This window comes from Crocuta crocuta, unplaced genomic scaffold (assembly GCF_008692635.1).
Source record: "Crocuta crocuta isolate KB4526 unplaced genomic scaffold, BGI_CrCroc_1.0 scaffold317, whole genome shotgun sequence".
In the NCBI taxonomy this organism is placed as follows: domain Eukaryota; kingdom Metazoa; phylum Chordata; class Mammalia; order Carnivora; family Hyaenidae; genus Crocuta; species Crocuta crocuta.
Genome location: NW_027530984.1, coordinates 521604 through 545867, shown reverse-complemented (window position 1 = coordinate 545867; position 24264 = coordinate 521604). Strand labels below are relative to the sequence as shown.

The following is a 24264-nucleotide window of genomic DNA, read 5'->3' as shown; positions in this document are numbered from 1 at the left end:
TTATAAAAATATATTCATATACATATATATTTTTAAAATATACTGCTACTCGACTTGTTCTTTAGTAGAATACTAAATAATGTACATAATTTTTTGGCCACCAGATAGCTGAGAGAACATTTTTGTGTATACATTTGATACTGAAGATAAGAAAAGACAAGTAGGGTTGAGCGTCTGACTTCGGCTCAGGTCATGATCTCACCGTCCGTGAGTTCAAGCCTTGCGTGGGTTGGGCTCTGCACTGACAGCTCGGAGCCTGGAGCCTGCTTCAGATTCTGCTTCTCCCTCTCTCTTTGTCCCTCTCCCACTCACTCTCTGTCTCTCTGTTTCTCTTTCTCAAAATAAATAAATAAATTTAAAAAAAAGACAAGTATATACAACTGTTCTTTACTAGAATTTCTTTGGAAATACATGATCATTTTTTAAATATCTTTTAGTTTTCATTTTTGTAATTATAAAATGAGTCACTGGCTTAAAAGAAACTTTCATTAAGTAAGTAATGAATATCATTCCTATTTAGAAATGAAATACTTGAATCAACTGGGGCACTAATTTTGAAAATTTTCACACAGGGGCGCCTGGATGGCTCAGTCAGTTAAGCATTAGGCTCTTGAATTTTGGCTCAAGTCATGAGCTCATGGTTCCTGAGATCAAGTCTCGTGTTTGGGATACTCTCTGTGCCCTTCCTCTGCTTGCATGTCCTCTCTCTCTTGCTCTCTCTCTCTCTCTCTCTCAAAATAAATAAACTTAAAAAAATAAATAAAACTATTGTACTGAATTCATATTTTTATATTCATTTGTTTTTTAAAGTTTTATTTATTTATTACTATTTTTATCATCATCATGTTATATTTAGCCAACCATAGGGTTCATTGGGATTAAATGAGATAATATTTGTAAATTTTTGAGTACAGTGCCTGGTAATTATAATAACAATGATATTAATATACTTCTTATATATGTTTCAGAAGAATAGAATCTCAGTGTCTATCTGTTTCTCTAACATTTGTATCTTTTATGACCTCAAATTACTAGTTTGATTTTAATTGGCCTCAAAATACCAGTCTATATTTCACATGATAATATCTGGTAATTATGAAAGGGAAAATAATATGTTCAACATTTGGTAAAACAGTTCTAAACGTTTAAAATGTGTGAGGTTTTAGTTTAAATGGATATAAAAAGATGTTTATAAATTTACATTTGAATATGAACTTCAGGTGAAATTACATTTAAAAAAAAATCTTTTGATAGAGAGAGAAAGCATGAATGGGGGAGAGAGGAAGTGAGAGAGAGAGAGCGAGAATGTCAAGCAGGTTCCATGGTCAGGGTGAAGCCTGCTCCAAGAACCTGGGATCATGACAAGTGTAAATCAAGAGTCGGATGGCCAACTGGCTGAACCACACAGGCACTGCTACATTTTTACTTTTTTAAAGTGATATTAGCATTAGCCTACTTCAGTCTCTGCAATTAAATTTAGAGAAGATAATTTTAATTCATATCCTATACTTAAAATATCATTTTTTTAGTTAACAAAAGTGTTGAAAGTTTTCAGGGATAAAGAAATAAGAATGGATAATTCAAAATTGGCAGGTTTTTATCTGTCTCCAGCACTCTTGAAGTATCATTTGAGAATTTTTTTATGGTTTCTTAATGGCTATAATTGCCATTAGTAATTGAATGGGTTTACATCCCATGACATAAAACAATCAGGTCTGATTTTCAATTGGGCAATGTAAAAATTATTATTAGATATTACTGATGTGGAATATAATATAATTAATATCTAAATATTACCGGCAGATAATTGCAATTATGACAACATATTTACTTTTATTGATAACATATATACTTTTCTCTAATGCTTTTATCATTTTTGGTCATTAAAAAGCATGAAAGAATTTATCCACTTAAGTTACCCTATTATGGATGCATTATTTCAGGTTAATGATCTTTTTACCTACAATTTTAAAAAGCAAAAATCTCTGAAGACTTTGGAGTTTTGTTTTGTTTTGTTTTTCACATAGGCAAAAATCTGACCTGAATTGATATGAGGCTATTTATATTCTTGAATCATCTCTTAGTTTGAATATTCATTTTACTGCAATTTTAATATTTTAATATGCTGCTTGAACCCTGCTGTGACTGTTATGTAAATATAGGGTGTTTGCACTGAATTACATATTTAAAACATTCTGAATCTGATATACTCTTGGACTCAAGGATTTGGAAAATATGTTATGAACTTATATTATCATGTTCATTTTAATGGCATAAACTGGGGCAAAGAGATGGTAAGTCATTTTGAAGTCACACAGCTTGTAAATAGGAGTGTGATTAATTTCCCGGTAAACAATCGATTGGCCTTCAATGTTTTCCTGATCCCTCCTTTCTTTTCCACGGATTCCAAAATCTGAAACATGAAATGTTAGATGGACACCTCTAGATATGTTAGATGCTTTTATGTTTTTAAAAAGAAACATTTTAAATGGGGAAGGGAACTAGGAAAGCTTACTGCTTTTCATGTTGCTAGCTAAAGAATCACTTTGCATTCTGTGGAGATCACATTGGTCAACCCAGATGAGTCAGTTAAGACCGGATGTTAATTTATTTGAATGTGTGTGTTATGGTTACTCCAAAGGGTGCCAAATGCTGTGCCAGCATGTACTGTCAAAAAGAAAAAAAAAACATGACCACTGTGAATGACTATATAATCATCAGTCTGCAACGTGGAATTTACATAGCAAGTAAAGTTTTCAAAGGGTTTAAATACATCTGTCTTGATTGAAATTTCACAGATGGAATTTCTAGAGTTATCCACATAGCAGCTAGGGCCGAATGTTAGGAAATCGAGTTTTTGTTTAAGCTCAGAAACCAAATTGTTGTGTGAACTCGAGTAAATAATAAGTATTCTAATCTACTCCATATATTCTCATATGCATCCATAATAGGGTAACTTCAGTGGATAAATACATTCTTTCATGCTTTTTAATGATGAAAATGATAAAAGCATTAAAGTATATATCTTGCCAATGAAAGTAAATATGTTGTCATATATTTGTAATAATCTAAATAATATAAATTATATTTAGAATTTTGTTTCCATGAAATCTAGGTGAAATAAATGTATCTGAGTGCAGTTAATTTAGCCAGTTTTAGAAAGGCCTAATGGTAATATTTATTACTATTTCAGTGTTTAATCCTGAAGTAATTTGGCCCATTCCCACAGTATCAGAAGCCAAGCTCCAAATTTGTCATCTGTAGTGTGTGCCAAGGTAGAATAGAACATTTAAACTAGTTCATATATTCTTTAATAATTTTTTTGGAAGTTACAAAAAATAGTAATTTGTAATCACAACTCTAAATATAAACTCCATCCTTACTCTAATTGTAATTGTGCAAGTGAATAATTCAAGCATAATTTGTCCCTATCACACTCTACATTACTCATTAATGTTTCCCAGCTTTACTTATTATTGGGACAGCGAGATACTGCAAACTCTTAAACTATTTCAATTAATAGCAAAGAATAATTCTTTTCTTTCACACCAGATTAGTGGTTTCTACTTTCTAGACTAGTACATATTCCATTATTCCCAAAATCTCTATGTACACCAAAGGGTCATCATGATTCGTGTGGATGGCTCACTTATTAGGCCACTAATATAAAAACATTTCTATAAAATCAAAGAATGTGAATAAGTCTTTAGACTTAATGAGAGTATATACCCTATGAAGAATATATAAATGTTGAAGATTATAAATTGTGGTAATTCATAATGCAGCATGCATCTCAAAAAATTTTTAAATAGCTAAACAGGGGTTGTATAAATTTTAACTTCTCTGATTAAAACTTAGGTTTTTAGGAGGCACCTTGCTGGTTTAGTTGGTAGAGCATGCAACTCTTGATCTCAGGGTCCTGAGTTCAAGATCCATGTTGGCCATACAGCTAACTTAAAAAACTTAGATATTTAAAATTAATTTGTTAATAAANGTCTTTAGACTTAATGAGAGTATATACCCTATGAAGAATATATAAATGTTGAAGATTATAAATTGTGGTAATTCATAATGCAGCATGCATCTCAAAAAATTTTTAAATAGCTAAACAGGGGTTGTATAAATTTTAACTTCTCTGATTAAAACTTAGGTTTTTAGGAGGCACCTTGCTGGTTTAGTTGGTAGAGCATGCAACTCTTGATCTCAGGGTCCTGTGTTCAAGATCCATGTTGGCCATACAGCTTACTTAAAAAACTTAGATATTTAAAATTAATTTGTTAATAAGGTAAAATAAATTTGTTTGGATATGAGGGTAAGAACATAATGGATGAATTGAGCAGGTTCCCACTTTTTACAAAGGGAAACAGTTATTGTGAATATTTATAATTTAAGATGATACATTTGATACACACCAAATTATACATAGATTAGAACAAAAGAATTCCAAATTACTTTTCTAGATATACAAGCATTAAATACAAGTCACACAAATATGCTAATGTTTTTTAATGAATTCAGATTTTAATCTACATTTAAAACACAAAAAGTAACCTTCAAAACCTCCTGCCATGGTAATTAACTCAAGAAGAATTTCCAAAAGACTTTTCCTAAGGATGGCAAGAGGGAGTGAATGGCATTAAAGATCCACTTGACTTTCTCCATGGTAGTGAACAGATAATCTGAGGTCTACTCAAATATAAATTGAACAAACTCAACATTTTTCAACCCAAGCCAGTTCCTTCTACTAGTTTCTCTATTTCTGTTGTATAAATATTATATACATAGTATATATAATATGTAGTAATAAAATTATATATCCATAATTGCAGACAAAATACAGGAGGCTCTCATTAAAAAAAAGTTTGGGGGAAGAAATGGACTAGTCTTCTATAATCGCAAGACTATGAGCTCTCTCTGTCCCATATTAGGAAAACAAGATCTCTCAGTAATGTCCATTAGATGGGTATATCTGGGTTAATTAAGCACTGAGACAGTTGGAGTATTTGTATAATGCCCATTTTAGGATTATACCATCTAAGCACCACTGCTTTGTATGTGATTTTCCCAATTTAGAATTATGGCATTAGGCTGTCTCTGCTTTGTATGAGGTGTGTCCAAGAGGCCAAAATTCATCAGTCTCTTCTTGTGGGTATTCCTTCATCCAAGAGGAGAAGGTTTGGCCATAATTTGGTTTACTCTGGCATAGAACTGTTATTTGAATGTCTCTGTATGTCAGAGATTCAGTGACAGAACCGGTCCATTGAGATAATATTCTGAGCCCTATATGATTACACTGCATTACTATAAACACAACCACAAGTAGAAATTGAAACAACCAGTGATGAACTCTTTTGGACCAATGGAATATTGGCTTTGCTATCTCTAATGGACTCTGTACAGTCTGCAAAGCTGATAATAAAGTAGGCTGAATTATTAAGCCTAATAAATTAACAGGCAACAACTAATAAGTTCTGGTTCCACAAATGCAATATAGGAAGGAAATACTAAAAAAATCAAGCTTTAAGAAACTTGCAGTAATTACACTTTATTTTCCTCTGTAATTTTTACATTATTTTTCATCTCCTGGACATTAGTGAAAGTGACACACACTGAAAGTGTTTGTGATGACTATTCTCTATTGTTTTTATTTTTTTAAGCAGCAAGCAAAAGGTTATTAAAGTATAAAATTAAAAGAACAGTATAAAAGCTCTCTTTACAGAGAAGGGACATTCGAAAATGAATGGCCATTGGGGCGCCTAGGTGGCTCAGTCAGTTGAGCATCCGATTTCGGCTCAGGTCATGATCTCACGGTTCATGGGTTCGAGCCCTGCATCTGGCTCTGTGCTGACAGCTCAGAGCCTGGAGCCTCCTTCGGATTCGGTGTCTCCCTCTCTCTGACCATCATCCCCTGCTCACACTGCCTCTCTCTCTCAGAAATTAAAAAGGAAATAATAAAAAATAATAATAATAAAAAGAAAGTGAATGGCCATGATAATAGGCAGGGGTCTTTGTTTTATAAGGTTCTGACCCCTCTCACCTTCCCTTCCACCTAGTTCCTTCTCAGGTCCTACCCTTATTGGCTTGATAACCTTGGGTGCTGGGTTGTCCCTTCCTGATTGGCTCATTTCCATTGTATGAGGGGTAGTCTATGGCCATACTGTTCCTTGTGGGGAATATGTTTTATGATCTATTACTTATTTTAAGTTAGGTATTTTGTCAAATTCCTGAGGGAAGTCCGTCTCCACTCAGGCTCCGTGACCTGTGTGGATTTTGACTACATAAACTGGCCTCTACGGAGAATAACAGGAAAGGTTTCACAAACTTCATGTGGATATGGCCATCGGAGACACTAATCACTGGTGCCTGTCCATAGTAATTATAAAGAATTATAAGGATAATCCCATGGTAGCATGCAGACTTTCTGTATATAGAGAAGTTCTCAGAGACCCAACCAATTTTTGTATTTAAAGCCATAGGAAATGAACAGGTGAATTGTAACCATGCATTTTTTTTTGTTTGTTTATTTATGTATTATGGGAGAGAGGCAGCATGAGTGAGGAGGAACAGAGNGGTGAATTGTAACCATGCATTTTTTTTTTGTTTGTTTATTTATGTATTATGGGAGAGAGGCAGCATGAGTGAGGCGGAACAAAGAGAGGGTCTGAGAATCCCAAGCAGGCTCTTCACTGTCAGCACAGAGCCCAACACAAAGCCCCAACTAACAAAACCGTGAGATTACAACCTGAACTGATACCAAGAGTCGGATGCTCAACCAATTTAACCACCCATATGCCCCTGCAACCATGTATTTTGAATACACCAAGAACTGAATATGATATGGAGAGAGAGGGAGACAGAGAATCCCAAGAAGACTCCACACTGGCAGCACAGAGCCCGATGCAGGGCTCAAACTCACCAACTGTGAGGTCATGACCTGAGCCAAAATCAAGAGCTGGTCACGTAACTGAGTGAGCCACCCAGGCGCCCTTAGAGACTTTTGACTTAGCCACAGTTCAAGGTATTATGTGAGTGGAAATTCACATTGACACATGAACCCATAAAAGGAATAGAAATGGTGTCCCAATAACCTAAATCATTTTCATGGTGATATAGGTTATGGGTTGAATTATGTCCCCTAAAACACACATTAGAGTTCTAATCCCCAGGACCTCAGAATGCAGCCTTAGTTGAAGGCAGGGTCTTTACAGAGGTAATCAAGGTAAAATGGCATAACTAGGTTGAATCCTACTACAATATAATCAGTGTCCTTATAATAGGAAAATTTGGACACAGAGACACCCATACAGAGAACAGCATGTGAAGATTGGAGTTATGCTGCGTTAAGCCAAGGTACTACCAGGGCTAGAAAAGAGCTGAAACAGATTCCTTCCCTAGTGCCTTTGCAGGGAACATGGCCCTTCCAACACCTTGATGATAGTGGACTTCTGGGCTCCATCCCTCTGTTGGCCAACTGATCTAGATGCTGTGAGTCAAACTTAGCCTGCTTAAACTGAGAAAATGATCCATCTCAATGTTTGGTGAGGAGACATGTAAACTTAGAGGCATCTCATTTGGCTGGGATGATAGAAGCTGCTCATTTAGCATGTAGCTCTGTGAGGGCATTGCCATTGGCTTTTGATCTGCCTATGCACTTCTACCTTTGCGACCACTGTTTGTGAGTCTTGAATAGCTTCCACTAAGTCATCGGTATCTTTCTCATCACTTGTCAAAATATTTGATGTTATAAATCCTTCAGATTTCATAGCATTTCAAAGTCACAAATAATTCTAAAATCATTATCTATTTTATCTTCTGTCTTTTGCAACAGTATAGGCTTCAGTCAGAGCTATTACTTCTACCACCTGGGAAGATCAAATATTATGTAATGGAGCTGCTTTAAGGTCTGTATTTTCAACAGGCACAATAAAAGTGGATGTCTTTGCCATTTTCAAAATCCATCTATAAACAATATTAAACCAAGTGGCGGGTAGTAGGGGGTGAATGGAGTCAAAAGTTACCAACTTCCAGTTGTAAAATAAGTTATGGGGATGGAGAAGTCTGTACTGCATACAAGGTCCTCTGCCTTGAAGTTTAAGAGTAGCAAATACTGATATAATCATTAATATTCAGCATAGCTGTATTTTTTCTAGCATTAAATCCTAAATGCGGTTGCTTTCTATTGTCTCTGCAGCTTCTCATGAGGTCCCTAACGTTCATGAGTTTCAATGTAGTTCAGGGTCAAGGTGCAAAAGACAGCACCCTGCTGTGGCCTCTACTTGCCAATGCCTGTAATCCCAACAAAGCCAGTAGCTCACTGAGCCTCATCTTGGCTGGCATCAGCTGATGCTATCCAGGAGGCCAGGCTTTGAGTGAGCCCCACTCCCACGTTCCTTGCCTTTGCAGAAGCCTGAGTGCTCCCACCACTCCCACCTCCTACCCTGCTTCTTTGTTGATGCCTGTACACTTCCGCTTGAGGCTCAGTATTGCAGTCTGCCTCTAAAATAACCGAAGTTGTATAGAGGAGGCTACCCTGAACTTCAGATCAAAATCCTCTGTGCCTTAAGGCTTAAATTATCTTGCCAAAATGGCAACAATTAAAAGCCTACTGCTAACACACAAAAAAAATCAATGACCCAGTCAGTGCAAGCCTCTACAAACTGCCAAGATCAAAACTCCCTGTTAATGTATTAAAGTCTGAGCTTGAAAACCACGAGCTCTGGCCACCCAAAGCTTCTCCACTTGTATACTGTGTTCACTCAAGTCTCAGTCCTGCTTTATTTAGCGTACTGGCCCATGCAGCACAAACTGGAGTTTTGGATGTTACATTCCCCTAAAACATAGGCCCTTCCCCTGTTCTGCCACCATCCCCTTCCTTTTCCTGCTCTTCGTCAATACTGCCCTGTTCTTTAGTTTCAGTACAAAAATAGTAATCAAGAGTATATATATACACCGTGCAGGCAGGGAAGGTGTTCTCCCCAAAATTATTAGGTAAGTCACTACCTCGCTGGGCAGAAAAAGAGCAGCAAAGAGACCATTAGTGCTGGGCTCAGGGTGTCTCCTCCACATGGAAGAAGACATCAACCAAGGATATACCTGTTAGAACCCATCCGGAATAACAGAAATGTAACTATTTTTAAGACTTTTAAATATATCCCTGGCTTTCTTCCCTTTGTCTTTTCCTTAAGCTGTCTTCAACTCTTCTCAACCTTAAAGGCTTTTCCCACATGCCATGAAACTATCCCTACTGTCTTCAAAAATTTCTCAGAAAACTGAGGCCCTTGTTCAATGTTTTGCGAAATGTGGTCTGAGAAGCATCCACAACAGAATCACAAATTGTTAAGACGTTAGTGAACCCATCAATGCTATCCAAATCTTGAAGTAGGAGCCTTGCCAGTGCCTTGTAAGAAGTTCTGTTAGCGCATGAAGAAGTTCCTTAATGCATGAAATCTGGATTTTTTTTGGTACCTCATTATCACAGATTACTTTTGTCTTACGATGTTATTTGGCATTTGCCGCTCTGTAAATTGCTTGGAGGAAGTTCTTTTTTAAGACTAATTCCTTAACACAGACCCTGCACATATAGCAGCTGCTTAACAGCATTTTTAAAATGCACACAACTCCTTTTTACTCAGCTTTCGAAAAGACTAGCTCTCTTCCCTTGTCCTGTCCTGATAAAGCGTCTCCCTGGTCTCATCCTGAGAAAGTGTCTAGAAGTGAAAAAACACATGTGAAATCACTATACAGCAATTAATTGAAATATGTTAGTTCCACAATGTATTCTCTTTTCTAAGGTTGCCACATTGTCTTTTTGAGTTGCTCATTTTAAAGACTATATAATATACTGCACATTTCTAAGCACTGTATTTTCATCTAATAAAAGAATTTCTCTTTGGTAAACTGTGTTTCCTCAGCATCTCCTACTGCATTTTTTTTTTTAATGTTTATTCATTTTCGAGAGAGTGTGAGCAGGAGAGGGACAGAGAGAGGGAGACACAGACTAAAGCTGGTTCCAGGCTCTGAGCTGTCAGCACAGAGCCTGACACGACTCCAACTCACGAGTTGCAAGATCAGGACCTGAGCCAAATTTGGATGCTTAACCAGGTCGCTTAGCCGACTGTGCCACCCAGGTGCCCCTCCTACTGCACTTTTAAATGCATGGTAATCTGTAGAGTGCACGGGTCTCAGAAACCTCAATGCAGTACCAGGCTGCATGTTACTATTTATGAAATTTTATTATACAATGTTTTACAAATATTATCATATAGCCCTTCTCATTTTGTAGTGATTGCCAGGTGGTAGGAGAAGCAACAGACCAGCATTTTCCCTCAGTTCACAAAGGTACCAGTACTGGTAATGTCTAGACACAACACTCTACCATAATAAAGTCCCGCAGAGCTGAAAACTTAATTCTTGCTGTGACACTGCTTGGTTTCCATCATCTTTCAAAAGATTTGACACTAACCTGTGTGCTTTCACTTAAGAGAATATTTGCAAATAGCAGACTGAATTCTCACACCAAATTTTACTTTATAAAGACCAAATGATAGTATAGGGGGGCAGAAAATCGTTTCAGCACCTGGGTAGCCTGCTCCCAGGTTTCTGAATTTTAAAACATAATAGNTATATACATAAATATATATATAAAGAAAATTTTAAAAGATATTAAATGTTTTATACTATAGTTATCCTTACTTTATCTGATATACTATTTCCAAAGGTGGCAGGTAATAACAGATGGTTGCTGGTTAGAAAAGAGCATAATGTAACAAACGATGAAACAAATGTCCAGTACTTCCTCTGAGAAATGTCTCTGCTTCATCCTAGTTACCATTCAGCTTAAGAATAATCAGAAGAATTATACATTGTAAACCTCAGATTTCTTAATTATACACATCCTAAAGCTACGATATAATGGAAATTTTGTCAGTGCCATCNTTTAAAACATAATAGTTGAGGGGTGCCTGGGTGGCTCAGTTGGTTAAGTGTCCGACTTTGGCTCAGGTCATGCATGATCTCACGGTTCATGGGTCCAGCTCTGCCCTGATAGCTCCAAGCCTAGAGCTTGCTTCAGATTCTGTGTCTCCTTCTCTCCCTGCCACTCCTCTGCTACCATTCTGTTTCTCAAAAATGAACAAAAATGTTTTAAAAAATTAAAAAAAATAATAGTTGATTACTAAATTTAAATATTTTATTGAAATAATTCATTGAAAGCTGTGGTCCTTTATTTTTAAAACATTTTATTTCATCTGAATTTCATATGGTATAAAAATATTACATGCTTAAACATGTTCAAATAGAAAGTTCTTTCAGTTCTTTGGGCCACCTCAAAGGAAAATAAATAAGAAACAAATAATATTTTATGTATAGCATACATAGAAAACTTTCTTTCACAAGAATAAAAATATTTGGACATTTTATACTTAGTGAAGCTTGGCAATCCATTTTATGTTAATAAATTTAGTTGTTAGAGGAGATACAGTACATATATAAAAGAACTCAGTAAAGGGAAGATATTATAACTGTTAATTAAAAACATGTCTGCTTTAATTTGTTTCTTGTATTTTTTTAAGAAGATACTCCATTTGTAAATTCAAGTTTGGCTGACCCTTTTTAGTCTTTTTGCTCAATATTTTGAATACTTCCATTTTCTTCTTTTTATAGAGCCTTTGGGCTTCTTCTCTCTCTCGTTTTCTCTTCTCAAATTCCTACAATTATTAACATATGCAATTTCCATTAGTAACAAACAGTAGATATAGTTCATTGTGTTGAAATAGCTATTACCATGCAAACCTTTAGCCTTATCTAGATTTTGCAAAATGAGAGGTGTTACCTGTCACTGAAGTAGTATACCCTCTGCCTTTACTCTGTAATGCTTTAATACACACTAACACAAAGTTATCAAAAATTTGTAATTCTCTGGCTACAAAATTAGAGTGCAGAGGAAAGAAGGCATATTTATGATTTCATCATAAATTCCATATTTATCATTTCATCATAAATTTCATATTCATCATTTAATTAGATCTGCTGAAGAGTTAGAAGGGACTTTAGAGATTACCTACTCCATATAATACAAAAATCTTCCCTTCCAGAATATCTAGTATTCTATTTAATTTGCCATCTAACAGATTTAATTCAGAAAACATTTACTGATTACATACTAGGCAAAACACGGCTAGGCATTATGATTGTGATTAAGAATTATGCTCATTTGATTTGCTAGGATAAAGACTCAAATTCATTTGAGCATAAAAAAATAATTCAAATTTATATGTAAACCTGAAAAGCACTACTTGAAATGCACAATATTCTTAAGAATGTTCAACAAAAGTTCTTAAAAAAATTCGATACATGCACTGTTTCTCAATTTCCCTGGTAACACATGTAGCGCCCAAATGACACAGCCTGTATTTATATGGTAATATAATTATCAAAGTGCTTTCACATCATAGCATATTCCATTCTTATAAAACTTTCAATCTAGGCTACTATCTTCATCTTACAGATGAGGAACTGATACTCCATGATATGGAAAATGACTTGTCCCAAATCCCAAATACCCTGTAGAGCTAAGTCTCCTATCTAGATCTTGTGAATTCAAAGTCTGATTAGCACTAAAACTTATGTTCTCCTATGGTATAGTACTTCATTTACTTTAATAAGCACAAAAGATCTGGAAACTATTTGTGAATTTAGGTATATAGAGGCTAGTTTATCTCTATGGAATTTCTCTAAAGAAAGTAAAATTGAAGTCTTACCATTTATCATGGGTGCTTATTTAACTAATGTACCTAGTTTTGATTTTTCATGGATTGGTTTTGGCTTTTTTCCTGACATCTGATATCCATACATAAATATATATATATACATACATAAATATATATATACATACATAAATATATATATACATAAATATATATATAAAGAAAATTTTAAAAGATATTAAATGTTTTATACTATAGTTATCCTTACTTTATCTGATATACTATTTCCAAAGGTGGCAGGTAATAACAGATGGTTGCTGGTTAGAAAAGAGCATAATGTAACAAACGATGAAACAAATGTCCAGTACTTCCTCTGAGAAATGTCTCTGCTTCATCCTAGTTACCATTCAGCTTAAGAATAATCAGAAGAATTATACATTGTAAACCTCAGATTTCTTAATTATACACATCCTAAAGCTACGATATAATGGAAATTTTGTCAGTGCCATCTTTGAAGTAGTTTTTGATTGATGTGCTATCCTTTTTAAAAAAAAAATTTTTAATGTTCTATTTATTTCTGAGAGAGAGAGCGAGTGAGCGAGCAAGCGAGAGAGAGCGAGAGCGAGCGTACAGGGGAGGGTCAGAGAGAGAAGGAGATACAGAATCTGAAACAGGCTCCAGGCTCTGAGCTAGCTGTCAGCACAGAGCTCGAACCCACAAACCGTGAGATCATGACCTGAGCCGAAGTCGGATGCTTAACTGACTGAGCCACCCAGGCGCCCCAAAAGTGATAGATTAATATAGCTTTAATGCAAAAAATACAAACCACAGATTAAACGGAACAATTCTGTTGAAGCTGTGGATAATTTTGTTGTTCTCATTTGAAAAAGACTATTGTAATTTTGGGTTTCCAAATGACAATAAAGAGTGGTAACTTTATACTAAGCTACTCTAGGAAGCTTTTTAATAGACAAGATCAACTCTTTAGAGAAAAAAAATATTTATTCTAACATCTCCCTGTTTTATTTGTTTTAATGTAAAATTATGATAATCTGTATTTTTGTTATATCAGTAGATCTCAAATTTTATTATACATAAAATCTCTTGAAACACTTGTTAAATATTCAAGTTCCTGGATCATACTCTTAAAACATGTTGTCCCAGATGCTCACATTATTAACCTATAAGCAGTATCTCTTAAGATCCTATTCTTGACCTACTAGTGTCCCTTCTCAAGGATAACAGAAATGATCGAGGAAATCTGTTAAAATTCTCCAGCTCTGCTCCAACCACTCATTTATTCAACAGCAATTTACAGAAAACATACTATGTGCACACACTAAGAAGCACAGCTTTACATATACATTTAGAATTTTTTTAAAAATTTAAATATTTTAAAAGATCTTACTTGTTTCTTAGCAGCACGCTCAGCTTGTACTTGTTCATATTCTTCCTGCGCTTTTTGATTTGAGGTTTTCTTTTTCTTTCTCTTTGGAATAGTAATGGAGCTTTTTAAGATAAAGATATAGAAGTCAAAGGATTAAAAATGATGTAACCAAAATTCCGACACAAGTATGTCAAATATAGTACTTGCATAGAAAAATCTCACTGATGCAAAGATAGAGCAAGGAAGAGAAGTTGGAAGAAAGAGGACATCAATCTTATTAGCAAAATGTCTAAACAACATACTAAAAATACAGTTACAGCTTTCAAAATATAATTAAAAAATAATTATAAATGAATGATTATAGAGACTCTTCGAGAAATATTTCAACCAGGACAATTCAGAAAGCTTTGAAAGATCCTAAAATGTTAACAAACAGGAAAACAACACAAGAATGACAGAAATGACAGTAGGGAAAAAAAACCTTTGAATTGAAGGGTATTACAGATGTTGCATGTACATAAACTTTAATCCAAAAGTGCTTTGATCAACTTGTCTCTACTTCATCTATTCAGTCATGAATGACCACACTTTGAACCTAGTCCCCATTTAGAACTGTTCTATATTAAAGTACTTCTCCCCTCTCTGATGTCCCACTCTAATCTAACTCAACTACTTAGGCTCAGACTCCATTCATTTCTTAAGCTATCTGATTCAGTAAATAATCTTCCTTTTCCTGGTCTCAATTTTTCACTATGCCAATTCACAACTACACTAAAACGTATGTCAACAGTTCCTTTCTTGAACAGATGCATAAATTACTCATCACCAGACCTTATGTACTCTTCTAAATATCAGTCTTATTCCTTGTCCTTTCATAGTCAAATACCTAGAAAGAATAGAAAATAGACTACAGATGTCACATCAGTCACTTTTTTCCCCACATTTACTCCTTAACTCCTTGCAATTTGGGATTTGTTCTCTTTAATGAAACGATCCATGTCAAATAGGACCTTGTAGCCAAATAAGATGATTGAGTCAATGGGCAATATTCAGTCTCCTTTAATTGACCATTCACTACTTTCAAAAATTTCATTCCTTAGTTTTAGTGACACTCTTCTCTCCTGATCATGTTTTTCTTTCTTGCGTCAGGTTTTTCCCCAAGTGTTTCTCTTCTTAGTCTCCATTCTTTAGATAGTCATATCCAAGTTAATATGGACTATCTATTGAAAATCTCTTCAAAGTCACCTATGATTACCTAAACCATAAATCCAAAGACTTGCTCTTAAATTCCTTGTTTTTCTTGGACTTTACAGTATTTGATAGATGTCCAATCTCTACTTTGTACAACTGTCCTCTGCTGACTTGATTGTTTCTGTATTCCCCTTTCTCCAATTATGACACATCTTTTTTAACTTCTTCAGTAACTTTCTCCTGCTTTAACCTCAAAGTTAAGAAATTTTTACAATATGATTTTGACCTTCATACTGTGTCTCATGGTTTAACCCCCCTTACCTCAATTATTACCAAGAATGCCTAAAACCTGCATTTCTAGATTTGCCAGAGCTATACATCCATTATTCAATAATATGATGAACATGCCTACTAACAAAATTGAAATTTTAGCGTCTCTGTTTCTATTTTCAATTACACTTTTTCCTGGAGTCTTATTTCCTGTTACTTTTACCACAAATAGTTAACAATGTTAAGCAATCTCTACACTCAACATGGTGCTTGAACCGACAAGCCTGAGACCAAGACTCACACGCTCCACTAAGCCAGCCAGGTGCTCCAAAGAGAGAGGCAGTGAGCACTCCAGATACTAACAACTTTAAAGAACAGTATTTTAGTGAGCTAAAAAGTTAAGAGTCCCAAGTAACAGCTGGGTTCTGTGCTGGTTTAGGTTTTAGCACATTTTAACTTAAGGTATGCTACAGAAAGTTAACTCTCATAAAACCCAAGTGTTATACAGTTATGCCATTTGTTTCTTAATTGCAACCAAGTCTGTGTCCTCTGGGGGGGAAAAATCTATAGAATAGCAGTAGCAGCAGCAGTTAATACCTATGTAGTACTTCTTATATACCACACGCCTTTTTAAATACCTTATATAAATAAACCAGTCTTCACAACACCATGAGATGGGTCAGGGGTACCACAGCGTCTGTGTGAATAATCCATTCTGGAGTTGAATAAATGGCAGCTCTGAATTACAGACTTCTTATTATCATTTCTATCTCAGAGAAGAGCCACCCATATGTTAACTCCATCTCCAGAGTCTGACGTTAACCAGTATACTATAATATCTCTCAAAATAGTTGTTGGTTTTTTTTAAACATGTGTTGCTAATAAGAGTTTACCACGGTCCAAAAAAGTTAAATGTACTTGAGGCTGAAATTCAAAACCCAGATCTTTTAGTTCCAACTTCATTACATCTTCCATTAACATAAACTAGCCTAATTCAGTCACTTTCACTAAAAAGAAAGCTTCCTGAAAATATTTTCACATTATTCAGTGTGATTTCTAAATGCCTTAAATGAGAAAAATTCCAATTCCTCAAACTATCCTATAATCTCTTTCATAAAACACTATTTATGTCTAAAATAAAGGATTTAAAAAAAATAATACATACTTTATTCTCTCTGCTGATTGAGGCTGCTCAGTATTACAATGTTCTTCAGACAAAGCTTGGGTGATGCTACATTGTTCTTTTGGCAAAGGGTGATCAACTTGTTCTTTTGACAAAGGTTGTTCAACTTTTCTAAGTTGCTTCCTGAGCCTTTCCTCTTCAGCTAAATAAAGATGTTTTAGATGATCAGGGTATCGATCTGTGAACTGGGATTCCAGTGAGGTTTGAGCCTTCTTTTCCCTCCATAGCAATTTTTTGTAATTTTGCTGAATCTTCAGTTTTCTTCGGAATGCAAAGCCTTGTCCTATTAAAGAATACCAGTCATAAATTACTTTCTCAGAAAGTAAGTTGCGTGAAAAATAGATCTATTCATTTAAAATGGAAAACCGTTTACATCATCACGTTCAGAAGCTAGAATTACACTGTTTAGCTTTAAAAAGTCATTTCAAGAAAACAAGTTTAAGGGAATGGAATGAATAGTATTTTAGTTCTTTGCAAAAAGACTAGGCTAATATTAGTCATGCTCACTCAATAATCTCAAAGAAGAGAAAATTACTGTTACATAACTCCAACTGACTGTACCCCAAATCAAAATAAATTCCTTAATTCATCTAAAACACTTAACCGAGGTATTCAATAGTTTTAGAAAAAACCCACATCAATTATTTTACCTTAGAAAAACACTATATGACTGATTTTTCGAAAGAAATTCAGTACAAAAGAGAGAAGATGGTATATGATGCTCTGTACAGCTAGCATTTTCGAGAAAAATGAATTTATAACTTATACATTCCAAATGGGATTTGAGGAAACCTGCAGACAGTAAGACAAAATAAAAACACAAACTAAAGCGAAATTCCGGAAGATCAATAAAAGAAAACGGTTTCTAAAGCTTTGGGATATTTGTAATCGACCAGGATCTGGGGCAGTACACTTCCGGCCCCAACTTTCTCTATATCCTTTACCGTAATACATGCAGAAATGGACCCATAGATGCTCTCACAGTTTCACAGAAGAAAAAAATTAAGGAAAACAATTCTGATCAAGAATGGGGTGAAGTCTAGGAAAACGCTTAAAGATTCAGTTAGTAATCACCGCCTCAGCTTCCCATCAAGAGCTATGGGAAGCCCACGGCGTCAGTGGATTTAGGAATGGCCCTCTGCCCCAAGCAGGACTGGACCTAGTTCCCTAAAGCCCTTCTTCTTCCCAGGTTTCATATCCTAAGGTTCTGCAGGCCTGAGAACCTGTAAAAGGCTGCCTTCTTACGTACCCTCTCGAACGCTTCCCACGAAGGCCTGCGGATGATTAGATCGCCACGTCCTCTGCTTCACATTCTTATTCCTGAATCCGACCGGAGAAACTCCATCGCTACGAGACCCCAAATTCCCTGCCGGCCACCCAGCCGCCGGCCTTACCGGCGCCATAGCACACCAACCAAGTCGCCAGGGGGGAAAAAAAAAATCACAACGGACGCTGCTAAAGTACGTAATGAGACAAAAGCAATCGATCACCCAACTAGAGACCAGATCGGAGATCTATTCATCCGGTCTGTCTTACTTGCGACCAAGCCCTCGCCCTGCGGCTACGTTTGCGCCACCTACAGCCCGGGCGGGTGAGCGTCATGGCGACTTCTTTTCCTCTCCCAGTGACCCAGGACCTGTCCACGTTGCGTGCCAAGCTGCAGGGGCTGCTGCAGTTCCTGAGACAAGCCCTGTCCATTTCCAATGCACATACTGTAGACTTCTACACTGAGTCCGTGTGGAAGCAACTGGTCGACTTGCCCCCGGAGACCGTGCTGGGGGTGTTGAGGAGGTCAGCGGCGGAGACAGAAGCGGAAGCTCGGCCCTCCGAAGCGCGCCTCCTGGCGGAAGCCGAGATGGGATCAGGTGAATGGCGGGTGGGCGGGGCGAGCTGGGAGCCGAGAGACAGTCCGGCCCTCCGGAGTGTCTCCCTAGCGGAAGGAGAGCGGAAACAGGTGTACGGAGGGGCGGGCAAAGGCACGCGCTCTGGGCAGCGGAAGTGGGGTCAGGTTCGTGGCGGGGTGGGCCAGGTACGCCCTTCCGGGTTATCTCTGTCGCCCTTCGGTGCGTGTTTATTTCCCAATTTAAAGAGACAGGAAATCGTGCCTGAGCCCTTCTTTGAGTAATTAAACAATTTTTTGAATGGAGGGAAACGAGGCGAGCAGTGCTTTTAGTTTCCGCGTGGAAAGGGCCGAAGATAAATCGACCCTTAATGAAGTACATCAAGATAATTTCAAATAATGATAACGGCCAAGAAAAAACATAAAAACACATGTGATAGCGATTGTGTGAGGAGACTGCTTTAATTTAGGTGGTAAGAGGTAGGAGAAGGCGCCAGCCTGCAGTGGGTCACAGGAAAGGATTTCAGGAACTGCAGGATTCCGAGAGGCACACAAGTGCAGGACTGGTTGAAGTTATGGAGAAAAGCCTGAGTGGCTAGAGCCAGGCATAGAGAAATGGCAGGTGTGGTCAGGGAGGTAGGCAGGGGCCGAATCACGCAGGGATCTCCCGTCCTTAGAAAGATCCTGGATTTTAAGTGTGATGGGAAACCTTTGGAACCATTTGGTCAATTTGGGGACTTATATTTGAAAAAGATAATTTTAATAATTATCTGAAGAACAGGAGAATGGAGCGTAAGCTGAGAGGGCAGTTAGAATGCCATTTCTGTAGTACAAGAAGGGTGATTGTAACATCGAATCGGATGATAGTAGTGAAGANACCAACAGTGCAGGAGGGTGCCCGTTTCTCCACATCCTCGCCAGCATCTAGAGTTCTCTGATTTGCTCATTGAAAATTGTTTTTAAAGTATCTACTATGTGCCATGAATTTTTGTAGGCTCTGGGGTTTCTTGCCTTCTAGAAACCTAGATTCTACTAAGGTGAGTACATTTTAGAAGTTTAGTGATGACAGGACACCATCAGCCTTCTGGAATTTCTTCTGTTTGGCTACTACGCTTTCCCAACCTCACCCGTATTAGTGAACTTTATTCAACTGGGTGTTCTCCAAAATACAGAGTACCACTAGAGGGTCCTCCTGTAATAGGACTTGGTAAATACTGGTTTCTTTAAACTTACTGTTTATTGTTGAAAACTTACTCATCTCTTCAGTTTGCTCGCATGATACCCAGTACTCACCTAGTAACATGCCTTAAACGCTCAGTGTACGTTTGTTGAATGAATGAATGAATGAATGACGAATGGTAGCTTCCCAAAAGAGAAAAGAAACGGCAATTAAATATGAAGCCCAAGACTTTCATTTAGGTTTTCACACAATTGAAGAATTAGATTGTTTGCATATACTAATACTAATAATAATAATAGGATTATTTGATATTTATTATTTACATTGTGTTAAGTGTTTTTTTGAATATTATCTCTTTTAACGTTTATATCAGGCCTACAAGATGGATTCTGTTTTCCCTTCTTTGTGAAATTGCTACTTGAAGTAGTTTATCAGGGTCGCAGCAATGGAGATTCAGACCTGGGTGATCTGAGGTCTTCACTGTGATAAAAGTTTACTCTGATTTTTGTAAGAGTGAATTACAAAGGCTATTTATTACCAAAGGCAACATTTTTATGACATGACTACATTCCTTATTTTTTGTTTTGTTTTTGTTGTTTTCCCCTTTAAGAATGTAAGAATTGTTTTGTTAACTGCTGTATCCCTACTACAGTGCCCAGTCACTAAAGTGGTTAATAATTATTTGGCAAGTGAATGAATGAATAAATGAGTGACACCACTTGCTCATTCTCTTGGGCTAGGAATAACATACTACCATCTTTGGGGAAAACCTTACAACCAACTTTTAATTTATCCAAAAACAGAGGAGTCTAGACTAGACTCCTAGCATACTACTAGCCCTGCATACTTTTATACAAAATATTTACTTGTGCAAATGGTCAGCTCTATTAAAAAGAATGAATTTTTATAATTCATGCTTGTAAGGGATATTAACTTTTGTTCATACAAAGATAAAAGATGGGCATTCTCTTTTTCACTATGTGAGGTGTGGTGTTTGTCGGCGAGAGAAAGAGTGAAAGAGCCCCGAGCTTCTTTCTGATCACCAGGCTGGCATCTCTGTCCTGTCGGTTTTGGTGTCTTTATTTAAAGATTCAACAACAACATGAGATCAGAAAAAGGAATTTTTACATTGGGAAGCTTTTTGTGATAACAAGTTTTTGATATTCTTGCAGAATTACCCCATAGTGAGGTTGAGTGAATTTTACAACTAAAGAAATAACAGGGTGCTCTTAGTGAAAAACAGGATAGCTTATATAGGTTAAGTTGTATATAGATAGGCTAGGAGTCATTATATCTGGGTCTCAAGAGGATGAATGTTTTTGAACTGGTTTGTTTGTGGAAACCTATTTGATGCTGAATGTGTGAACACCATGGGGGCCCTAAATGTGTTAGCCTTTTGCTTTTGAGTTATGTTTTAGCTACCCTTATCTATCCTCATCCCAGCCACCTGTAAGGGAGGGTGTTTGCAGAAGGTAGGCCTTAGGGAAGGGACTGCCATACATCACCAGTTAGAAGAAGGTGTAAGTGTTAACTTAAGTTCCGCCCCGATTTGTTCCTTAACTCTAAATTAGGCTCTTTGTCTTGGGGCCAGGCTCAATTGTCCATGATCTACAAGGCCCATAGGAAGAGGCTTTTGACAATCATCCACAGAGCTTTCATTTAAAATCTCTTTTGTAAAGACAGGAATATGCTTTTCCTTATGAGGTATCTGTGTCCGGAATATTGGCCTGATCCGGAATATTGTGAGGCCTGGTCAATACCAGCAGGCTCATTTCCAACATGAGTCAGTAGTAGCAGAAAGAGATACCAGTTTTCATTTCTCATGGCAGGAGCTGTGCAAACACTGCCATTTCCTTGCTGTGACTGTCATCCAGCGAGGCCGGTGCGGCTCCCAGCACAGTATAAATTAGCAGTTAAATTTTTAGATTTCTGTTTCAGATGTGATTCAAATTTGAGTTCTACCACTTACTATCTCTGTAACCTTGGGGAAGTTTGTTCATACTCTCAGCAAACACTTAGTGTCTACTGTGCGGCACACTTTTCTAGGAGGGAGGGAAATAGCAAATAAAATAAACAACCCCTGCCTTCATCTTGCTTGCATTGTAGAGGGAGGAGAGAGACAGTTTTTAATGCCACAGAAGGAAGGAACAGATAGAGGAAGTACAAGAGAAAAGTTTCTTTGCAATTTTAAATTGGTTGTTCCAGCAAGAATTCATGTAGATATCCCTGGAAAGAAACCTAGAAAGGAGAAAAATGAGTCATGAAGCTATCTGGAGGTAAAGCATTCCAGACAGAACAAGAAGTGCAAAGGCCCTGATGTGAGAGCATGCATGGTGTGTTTAAGGAGCACCAAGGAGACTGGAAAGGATTTCCATCAGGGACTCACATAAAGTGGGTTTTCTGCTAATTTCTTATGAGGAGTTACAAATAAACACAATTCCCATAGCTTCACTGAATTAGTGCACAGTGTGTAAAAGTACACCAGCAGATGTTTGGCCCAATCATTTGGTGTTTTATGAGACTCAAGTTGTTTCTGAAGATCCTCAGGGTAGCTATTTTAGTAGATTTCTCTTACTAGGTGATGTTATGGCCTGGTCAGAGTCCTGAAAGTTTCTTCTCTGTCCATCGAAAAAAAAAAAAAACATAGAGAAGAAAATTTTAATTCTCTAAAATAAAAAGGAAAGATATTGAAAATAACTATATTTTATGTACATAAATTACAAGTGTTATGGATTCATATGTTAGCATCCTAACCCCCCATTGTGACTATATTTGAAGATTGGGCCTTTTAGGAGGCAATTAAGGGGGGGAGGGGGGATGGGCATGGAGGAGGACACTTGTGGGGATGAGCACTGAGTGTTATGTGGAAACTAATTTGACAATAAACTATTTGTAAAAAAAATAAATAAAATAAAATAATAATAAAATTTAAAAAAAGGAGGCAATTAAGATTAAATGAGGTCAGTAAGGGTGGAGCCCTTAATCCCACAGGAAGAGGAAGAGACGTCAGGAGGACACACACACAGAAAAATTGTATGAGGACACAGAATGCACCCATCTGCAAAGCCAAGGAAAGAAGTTTCCCCAGGAACGAACTCTGCCATCACCTCCGTCCTCCAGCTTCTAAAACTATGAGAAAATAAATTTCTGTTGTTTAAGCCACCCAGTCCGTTATATTTTGTTAGGACAGCCAGAGTAGACTAGTGCAATGGGCTTTGCAGACAGGACTGCCTCCACTTACTACTTTTGTTAACTTGGACTTCAAGTCTTTGTACTTTGATTCCTTAGCTATAATAAGGATAATTATAGTGCCTATTTGATGGGGTACTATGAATGTAACATGAGTTAATACAATAATGCCTAACAAAAATTGGCAGTTAACCCACTCATTTATTTGACTAATGTTTGTTGAGTACCTTCTACCTACTAGGTTTTTTTTCTAGGCCCTACAGTTATGATATTGAATGCAACAAAACTCCTGCCACATGGAGCTGATGTTTAAGTGATGGTAGATACATAGTAAGCCCAGTGTATGTATGGTGTGTGTGTGTGTGTATATATATATATATATATATATAAACATAAATAAGAGAGATCAAGTGGCGGTCAATGCAACAAGGAAAAGCAAAGCATGGAAGGGGAAGTGAAGATGATGGATGGTGTGGTGGAGAGAAATGCTATTTTAGATTGGGTGATTAGGGAAGTCTCCTCTAGCAAGATAAAATTTGAACAGAAACTTGGAGAAGCCCGTCATGCAGCTAAATGGAGGAAGAGAGTTTTAGGCCATGTGAGGAAGAGGTACTAGCTGGAGTATGCTGGGTGTGTTGAAAGCACAGAAGAATGGTCCAGGTGAGACTGGTAAAAGATAAGATTCTAGAAGTGGCCTGGGGTAACTTTATATAGGACTTTGTAGGCCATACTGCTTATGTCCTCATCCCGGGGCTGTGGGATGGAGCACACACAGGGGTCCTCGCCAAGCACGGAATCTGCTTAAGATTCTTTCTCTCTCTCCTGCCCTGTTTGCATGCTCTCTCTTTAAAAATAAAAAAGATTTTGTGGGGGTTGTGATACGTGATTTATGTTTCAAAGGGATAACTGGCGTCTGTGTGGAGAAGAGGCTATGAGAAGGGGAGGATGGAAGTGAAGAGCCTGAAATTAAGTCCTCCATTAAGAGCAACCTCGGGCTGCATGTAGCCCAGTTCCAGTAAAAGCCTCAGCTGAAGCCACCCTCAGGACCACCCTTGGATTAGCCAATCAAAAGAAATGTGTAACATTCCTGTGGTCTGAGTCAGGGCTGGGAACTGCAGGTAGTTACTCTGTACAAACTAGCCAATCACTCACCGCTTGCCTAAACCCCACGTAGGCCCTTTGAGCTCACCTTATAATTGGTCATTTTCAAAGGATTCTCAAAGGTCATGATTGGGTCCCGCCAAAAGTAACGGACGCCTCACGGATACTGAATGGTCAAAACTATAACCATGGGTGTTGTACAATTATGATTGGTGCTTA

The 24264-nt window shown here is 37.1% G+C and overlaps 2 protein-coding genes across 4 annotated transcripts in view; one reads left to right on the top strand and one right to left on the bottom strand.

Annotated features, from left to right (window-relative positions):
- The window catches only part of CCDC59 (coiled-coil domain containing 59), a 46768-nt gene extending 28437 nt beyond the window's left edge, over positions 1 to 18331 (bottom strand). For 2 of the 3 annotated variants that reach the window (XM_077770194.1, XM_077770195.1), the window contains exons 1-3: positions 17985 to 18331; positions 16718 to 17018; positions 14113 to 14212 (exon numbers count right to left, since the gene is read on the bottom strand). In XM_077770194.1, the coding sequence (XP_077626320.1) occupies positions 14113 to 14212; positions 16718 to 17018; positions 17985 to 18138 (555 nt within the window). In that variant the 5' untranslated portion in view covers positions 18139 to 18331. Of the gene's footprint in view, positions 1 to 11232; positions 11706 to 14112; positions 14213 to 16717; positions 17019 to 17984 lie in introns of those variants that run through there. The other variant, XM_077770193.1, reaches the window with a different exon arrangement.
- Positions 18332 to 18335: 4 nt separating this feature from the next.
- Positions 18336 to 24264, top strand: part of METTL25 (methyltransferase like 25) — a 105134-nt gene continuing 99205 nt past the window's right edge. Inside the window, exon 1 of the mRNA XM_077770192.1 lies at positions 18336 to 18600. Coding sequence (XP_077626318.1) covers positions 18336 to 18600 — 265 coding nt within the window. The remainder of the gene's footprint in view (positions 18601 to 24264) is intronic.